An 8,675-nucleotide genomic window follows, 5' to 3' on the forward strand; every position below is an offset into this window, starting at 1 on the left:
GCTTGTTTTGTTGATCTATTTATTGGAATGATAAATTTGTAAAACACTCAAGTAATTGACCTGTGTGTTGTCGTTAGAATGCGCGTCGTAAAATTAAAAACTATTCGTCAGTGTTTATCTTTTTAAAACTCATTGGTTTTTATCTTGAATTCGAAGATAAAAACCAACATCATAATTTGATGTTTACCGTGTTTTACTACGAAATGACGGTTGGTCAATTTGGAAAACCGACTTCCGGCTGATTTCTTAGAAACCCGGATGGCTTTAATTAGTAATCGAGACATTTCGTGGAAATCTTTTCGACTAATAGACAATTTTTTCTCAAAAAACAAATTGAATCAACCTTGAATATTGCTCAAACGGTCAATTCACCTGTAAAATGTAGATCTTTGATCGGCTATTCTTAGGGAGCTTGAAAAATTTCCAAGAGTTCGGCGACAAGTGAAATCGACTTCCGCTTGCAGAGGGATCTCTGGGAATTATTAAATTCTCATAGGCAGACGAAACTATTAATAGCATTTCGCGGAAACGATTTAACATTTAGTGGGAAACGTTGCAATTGATCGCACAACGATTCCTACTCCAAATCGACATCGAAAGTAGTTTTTTTGCGGAAAACTGAATTTGGCAGAAGCACATTTTCTCAAAGTGAGATATGTAGTTTTTAGAAGCATTTCGTGTCACGATGAAGTGTCCATCTTGTGGGAACACCGAACTGCAAGAACATCATCACTTCTGCTGCAATTGCGGCTTTAATCTTGCTGCTGCAATATCATCAGAAACTCGAACACTGACGAATACCAGCCCTGCGAAGTTTACAACTACTTCAGGTAAGTCGCAGAGTTTTTCTTTGCGAAACTCTCTAAGGTGGAGGAGCGAGATGCAACGCAACAGCTAGGTCACGAGAATTTACGATCAGTGACAAGCGACAGGAATATCTTCTTGATATTCGACAGCAATTCGAGTGAGAAATAAAAAAAAGGACATTAACCATTACTTAAAGCTCACCCATTAAATACATTAATTTTCTTAACGCTCTTAATGTTTGAAACTTGTGTTTTGACTCCTCGCAATGAAAGGGGACGAGGGGAGGGGGGGAGAACGGAGTTATCAAAACTAAGGACTTTACACGCGATGACGCGATTGTCTGTTCTGGGTACTTTGCGTAGGATAAAACGATAAGAAGAAAAAGCCGGTGCTTTAATTTCGAAAAGTTGGACTTAAGGATACAACAAGAAAATTTTTAGCGACGCTGTCATTCGAACACGAAGCGAAAGGAGAGACATTCTATCTCTTTGTTTGGACGACACTGGGTTCACAAATTGATGAGTCATTGCGACTCGGCTAACCTCGGGAAAAGATTATATTTCGACTCGTTTTTACTAGAGTGTGAACCTAAGGATGCCATCGATTGTTTTAGACGAAGTACTGAACTCGTTTGACGAGGAATATGAAGAGGCGATGATTACTTCCTCCATATCAAACTGGTTCACTTAGTTCCGGCTGAGTTTCAGCTTTCTGCATGCTTGAAGTCGGGGTCGTAGCTGTTTCAGATCGAGAGATTTTATGGTGTGGGTACTTTATTTCGACGAATTCAACAAGATATAACTATTTTCGAATACTGTTGGATGGCAACGTTTGCTTGGGTCATTTTTTGTGTAGGATAACTATTGAACAACATTAGGACAAAAGAACAAATGAATGAAATTATCTTTTTCAATAGTTTTAAATTTTTATTTGTACTTTGCTGTTTCACATGTCGAATATAATAGAGAGATTTGGATATAGGGTGAGTTTGTTCTTAGGCGATTTTCTCCTCTGATTTTCTCACATACAACCAGCTCTTTCGTTTGGATATAGGCGGTGCCAATGCAAATTAGATAATGAAAATAAATACCAAATTTGCATTGGACTGCAAACAGTTTAGATTCAGATGACTCGTAGTTGAATTTCCTAAAACAAAAGACAGTGTGAAGACGATTACATAGTAAAGATAGGAGATAGGTTTTATTCTTTAAAGATGTTGATGCAGTCGTTTAAATTTAATTTTAAACATCAAATTCTCAGAAGATGGATCAATGGAATACAGTGACATGTATTCGAACCATTGGATTGCGTTATCTTTTCGCTAAATTATGGCTTACTGATCATGAGTCAGAAGCCATTGAAAACAAATCACGAGGCTCTGCGTACTGACTTCGCACTCTGCTTAAAAATCTAAACTTGATTAAATTATTTGACAAAATAAACCCTTGACCATAATTGCAAGTTCGTTACTCCCCTAGTCAACGGCAATTTAGAACAGCATCTAACTCTGAGAAATTTCAATATCAATCAACTAACAAGGTTGACATTGCATTAAGGCCATCGTCGTCTTTCATACTACTTACAAGAATGCATGATATTTAATCGGCAGTTTGATTACGTCGTAAGATGTAAAATTTTCTTTGAGTAGATTTCCAGAACTCACCAGAGGCATCTGAGAACAGGATTGATCCTCCTCCTGGCTCTAGCCAACCACCTGCCGTCACGGAATCAGTCATTGGAGGCGAAAAAAGCAGCAATAATGAAATTACCAAAGAGGGTTTGTCAGGCCCGAACAATGTTAACGGTCCATCAAATCTGAATGAGATTCAAGCCCATCAAGAACAAGGAGCTGCTCCTGTTGACTTTCCAGCTGAGCCAGGAAAATTTCTGGTGTCTGACTCAAACAGTGCAGCCAATGAAATCGTAAAACATTTTCCCGGCACATCAAATTACGCAAACACTGGGGAAGCTATAGAGCGGGAAGCTACCGAAAAGATTCTGCAACCAGAAAAGTCTGGTGGTGAAAGTGCAACGGATACCAAGGTAAGAGCTAACGTCTACAGAACTGGGATTTAGGCTGTATAGATTAATTTTTTTTTTGTCAAACGTTTCTCGACATGAACAGATAAAACCTGTGTAGCTACATTTACCGGTAATTGGATCTATGAAAATCACCTTTTGAAACCTGAGTGTGAGCTCGAGTTGACAGCCTTTCTAAACAATGATGGCTCTCCTAGAATTTAAGTCAAAGGAACCAAGGAAAGTATCGTAAGCCAATTTTTAATGATATACAATTGGGGACACTTAAAGGTGTACAGAACAACATTTCTGTTACATAGTGACAGTCTTAACAAGTGGCAAAAATACAAATTGGATCTCTCTGTCGGTAACAACATCAGAGTATATTACACATCTAACCAATGGTTTTTCATAGCTTTAAAAATGCCCAGTCATCGTGGAAATCTGTTACATAGGTATATAGGAAAGGCTGTTATAGCGTGTGCATAATTTCTGTGTGAGTATCTGCATTTATTGCCTCGATTGGTTTCTTGTGTTTTTTTCAGGTAATGACAAGCACTCAGACTAAAGATCAAAATGAAGTTAAAACACAACACAGGAAGTGAGTTAAAAAATTATTCCTGCCCTGATTTACGTTTTGTTATCTTGATATATCTTACTGCTGTAGAACTTCTCAAATTTAGTAACGTATTTCCGGAGCCATATATCTTTCTACCCGGCAAAGCTTTGTCAAACCTTGAAAGCCTGAAATAAAATAGTTGATAAGTTAGGATTCTTTGGTCTTTCCTGCAGTGGATTCTTTGAAGATTATGTGGAAGAGCGAGGTCGAAACGGTAAAGAGATACTTATCCCACTCAGTGATGGGGAGAAAGTAAACGATCACAAGCAAGGGGAGGACCAAGCTAAAGTTCAGTGCCCAAAGGAAAAGAAAGACGATGACGATACCTTGGGTGAAAGGAATATCGATGCTCCTTGCGAAGCTGATCGAGGTACCGAAGAAAGCCTAAAATCTCAAGAAATGGAAAAAAAGAGGAGAAAATCTGGTGGTGTGGAGGAGACAGCAGAGAACCCCATAGGTAGCTAACACGATGATCGAGCAGATCGGTGAATCACAAATGATGTCATTCAACTTGCATTTCTCCACCGCAACTAAATTTTTTGTCCTTGCATCAAAATAACGATTTTGCTCGACCCCACCCCCTCGGTTAACAGGGTTCGTCGTCAGGAGTTTTACATTTTGTACATGACTATTTACAAGTGATTAGACTCGAACTTTGCTCTGTAAGTTTGTAAGGCTGATTTTAAAGTTATATAGCTACCTTTGGAAAATTGCATCTCTCTTGTTTGTGGGATTTTAATTTTTTTTTTTTTTTTTACCTGTTTGAGATAAATTCTTTCTTTTAATTTCTTTGTCAGATTTTCAAAAACAATCTGGAAATAACAACGAAAACGAAGGAAAATTACCATGTGGTCGTACTCTTGTTCTTGATTTGGAAAACAGGGACGTTGTTAAGGAAAGAAACCAAGACGTCGGTGAAAGTGAAAGTGGAAAACAAATGGCATCTTTTTATGGTGAAGCAAAAGGGGACTCTGGGACGTCTGTCGTTAGCAAGGAGAGTGATGCACAACATCTTCTTAAGGGGATCAATCCGCTTCAAAAGAAGCCAGACGTTGAAAAACCCGGAGGTAAAGAAAAAAGTTCATGTCATCTCTACGAGAAAAAGAAAGGTGTTGATGAGTCTGATGATTTAAACTGTAGCGGAAATCGTGATGTTGGAAAGACAAGCAACACTGGAGCAATTTGTTTCGATAATGAGAAAAACCCAATGACGCTTGAGGATTCTGAGAGGGAAGCCCTCTCGGATGAACATCCAAAGCCCATAGAGCAAGGAAATGACGTAGAGACACTGAAAGGCGAAAGAGACGACAATTCTTCGGGTAGAAACAATAAAGAGAGCCTTGTGAGTTTTGGCCGAGATGACCGCACGCAAATTGAAAATGTTATGGAAAGGAGAGACATGCAAGGGACGACTGGTAATAATGAGCAAAGCCTTCAGATGGATGCTGCTGAGGGTTCCAATGTTGACAAACTGCCACATAACCCAAGTTCTATTTTAAACAAAGATAAACCAACCGAAAACACAGAATATGATGCAGGCGCACATGAAGACAGCATCGACCCCCGTGCGCCCTTAGACTCCAGAGATAATGATATACCAACAGGAAATGACGATGAACATGCTAACCAGTCGTTGGTTACTGATGTTGGTGCAGCTACAGCACTGCCTCCCAATGGTGTACAATTTTTAAACAATGAGGAATGTAAGAAAGCGACAGAAAACCCCAATAACCCCGATGAAGTAACTAATTCAAATCTTGGAATAAGTAAGAGTGAAATTCTACAGTCAGGAAATAATGGCAACATGGCTACAGCTTCCAACTCTCAGAAGACAGCTAATGTAAACGAACCACCCAGGGCTGATCAACATTTAAATGGGGCAGCAAAGGCGAACCAAGACGCATCCATTACAGTTATTTTTCACGCTTTTCTGACGCCAACTTTTAACGTGAACTTTGAGCAAGGTGACAAAGTGTTTTTGCGTGGAGACCACCCTCTCTCTTGGAAGTCTGGAATTAGGCCGCTCGAGATGCGACCCCAAAGGTATTTTAAATTCAACAAAGCTCTGAATCGAACCTTGCTTCACTCCCTTTTTTGGGTATTATTGCGTCACCTTTTTTTTTTTTTTTTTTTTTGTAGAATCAGAGTTAGAAGAAGATTCATACCATTAATTATTGCTGTGAAGAGCCTCATGGGTCCTTCATCCTTCACCAGAACTTCGAATGTCAATACTGTTTCCAATTGGATAATTTTAACAAACTGCAACCTTCTCCGTTTTCCTATAGAAAGTGAATAAATAAATGGATAAGCATATTTGGTTAGAGAGAAATTGTTATTGTCTGGCCCGAGGCAATACGAGATTGTTTCTTACTTGTTTTTTTTTTTTTTCCCAGGAAACTGAATGGCTCCAATTACCTGCTTGAGGGGAAAACCGTGTTAACTTTCCGCGAGGCCTCTCGAACGATTGCTTATAAGTATGTTGTGGTGAAAAGCAGTCAAGGAAATGCCAAAGAAAAGATTAATAAAGATCTTTGGGAGTGCCTTCTTGGGTTCAAGCCGGTAACTCCTGGGAGACATGTAAACCGATGCCTACGCATCCCTGAAAGTTCTTTAAAAGCCAACGGTAGGACTAAAACAAAACCCTCTCGGTAATACAAAGTTATGTGAAAGCCTCCGTAAAAGAGTCGGAAATCTACGGGAAATTTGATATTTGCATCTGATTTTATGTCGTGTTTGTGCTACAGTCGCTTCTAGCTAGATTTAATTTTCATTATCCATCCATGCTTCCATCTATCGGCTCATTCCTACCCTTCTTCTTCCATCTTTCCATCCTTCACTTCACCCTTCCTTCGTTTATTCGAAGAGTACTGAATTGTTTCCTTTTAAATTTCTACAGCCACATGGCACCAGTATGACGATGCAATCTTCAGTCAACCTGGCTTTTTTGATGCTTTTCGCAGCCTCTTCCCTCAATGGAAAAACGACCCCGCAGAAGGCCGCCGATTGGCGATGACGGCTATGCTCCCCGATTTGGCAGAAATCTCTGAAGAGAAAGGAGCCCATGGCCACGCTACACTGACTAAAATCAAGAATGTGCTCCACTGCATGTCAAAGGCCGAGTTTGAGAACGGCGGTAACTTTTATACACGCGTTCCATATGGATTTAATGCCATCGAGGTTCGTACGTTTGGAGTTTTGTTATTTCACTCGGAAAGAGAAAAAGATAGTTGATATCAATCTTTCGTCTTTGTTAAACCACTCCGAAAAGACATACGACGATTGAAACGTTTTACCAAAGCTTTCATAACATTGATCAGAACCTCTCTTTTTTGCGGTGTATCTGTCGAGGAAAAGAACACGCTTTTGTTTGCCATCACTGGCACAAATGCAGATTTAACTTAAAGAGACGGAACGGTCATTGGATAGAAATGTGCAAAGGTGAAGAACGCATCATGTACTGAACGATTACGCGCATTAAACAAGTAACTACGGGCAGTCCCCACTTTCCAGTGTACCTGATGTTTTGACGTATTATTTTATGATAGGTATTGCATGGATACATTTCCTTGCAATTAAACCGTAACATCCAGACACAGCAAGTTCATGCCGATGATGAGGAGTCTCAAGCCATGATACTTGTCACGTCAGCGATAATTGTATTCCTAGCCGTTGGTCATCAAATAACTTTTTCAGGAGAGGATGAATTAAGAAATCTTTTTGAGTGTCTTCTATTGCATGCCGATATTGAGAAACATAAGTGCAGCGGGCTTGACGCTTTATATCGACACTTTCCTCAGGAGCACTATCGACGGTAATGTTTTCCAACTTTTTCTGTTTAAACAATAGAGTGTTTCTGTCTCGGAACTATCGGCTGATAGTTGCCCCGCGGAAATTTGATGTTCTTAAAACAAAGATTTGCCCGAGAAGCGAAGCTTCGAGGGCAAATATGCTAGTTTTAAGAACATCAAATTTCCAAGGGGCAACTATCAGACCGATAGTTCCGAGACGTAAACACTCTATTGTTTTTATTGTTCACCACTAAATTTTCTTCCGCGCCTACAGCCTGTCACAAATGTCAATAATTCGCAACCGTACATTGGCTAAATAATACGTTATACCTGTCAGACTTGAAAAGTCACTGTTTTTCCGATCTACCTAACTTCGCGGCCGTCAAACTCATCAAAACTTTTCACGGATGAGTACTATCAATCCAGGTATTTTCCGCGGATGGGCACTATCCATCCGGGTATTTTCCGCAGGCGGGTACTATGGGCTGATAATGTCTCTCCACGGATGAACACTATCGCGTCACGTGATCGATTTAAACCAATAAGAACCGGAGAAAATTTAGTGGTGAACTATAAACTTTGATAGTATTCCTGGGCAATTCCGAAGAAACATTAAAATACAACAACAATTCAACTCATTATAGTGTGCGCAAAACAATCGTGGAGCGACATCCTCACTTAAGGTTATGCTAAGTGATATTGGGATAGTGATGGTAAGATTGTTTTACTTACTTTTTCCAAAAGAAGATGATGAACATCTAGACATGCAAGCTAAAAAATAAGAGTTTACAAAGATAGGTTACCTATGTTGACACATCATATTGTAAGGGACACTCACTCTCGATTTATCCATCTCACTCTCTTCCTACTTTCCTATTCCGTTTTTTTTTATTAGATTTGTTCTCTCATAGATAGCATTGCGTTAACCCAAATTTTGAATGACTGATCCTTCCAGAAATTTACTCTACTTAAACGAAATTGTATACACATCATTCATAAATGGTTAGAAAACTTGCCGATACACTCAAAGTAATGTTTATATTATTTCTTAGCTCTCTGGCCAACCATTTGTTACAACTTTGCATGGACGCCATTGAATATCATCGAGGTGTATTTCATTGGTTATTTGTGATGCCATTGCTTCATTTCTTGACCGATACCAGTGAGCCATTCTCTTTTGAAGTGTTAACCTTAGAGCCGTGTTCAACGAAGGATAACAACTGGTGGGGAACGCAAGGCTTGGATTTCAGGACAGTTCGGCGACAAGCCTCTCTATTCAGGTACAAGCGTTTCAATTCAATTGATATTACCGGTTTATTGTTATCAAAACCACGATTAATGACATTTATTATCTAACTACATTTCGAAGAGTACAAATAACGCCTAGAAGAGTACAAATATCACGCATTGAAGTTACAAAAAAAAAATGGTGGACAATTTTA

General features: G+C 39.3%; 1 protein-coding gene across 1 annotated transcript in view; it reads left to right on the forward strand.

Moving 5' to 3' along the window:
* The first annotated feature begins 506 nt into the window (after nucleotides 1-506).
* LOC111335919 (E3 ubiquitin-protein ligase rnf213-alpha) overlaps nucleotides 507-8,675 on the forward strand; it is a 53,330-nt gene continuing 45,161 nt past the window's right edge. The window contains 9 exon segments of the mRNA XM_022941919.2: nucleotides 507-830; nucleotides 2,456-2,850; nucleotides 3,372-3,427; nucleotides 3,619-3,902; nucleotides 4,243-5,488; nucleotides 5,839-6,068; nucleotides 6,342-6,622; nucleotides 6,991-7,256; nucleotides 8,286-8,513. Coding sequence (XP_022797654.2) covers nucleotides 686-830; nucleotides 2,456-2,850; nucleotides 3,372-3,427; nucleotides 3,619-3,902; nucleotides 4,243-5,488; nucleotides 5,839-6,068; nucleotides 6,342-6,622; nucleotides 6,991-7,256; nucleotides 8,286-8,513 — 3,131 coding nt within the window. The 5' untranslated portion in view covers nucleotides 507-685.

This window comes from Stylophora pistillata, chromosome 4 (genome assembly GCF_964205215.1).
Source record: "Stylophora pistillata chromosome 4, jaStyPist1.2, whole genome shotgun sequence".
In the NCBI taxonomy this organism is placed as follows: domain Eukaryota; kingdom Metazoa; phylum Cnidaria; class Anthozoa; order Scleractinia; family Pocilloporidae; genus Stylophora; species Stylophora pistillata.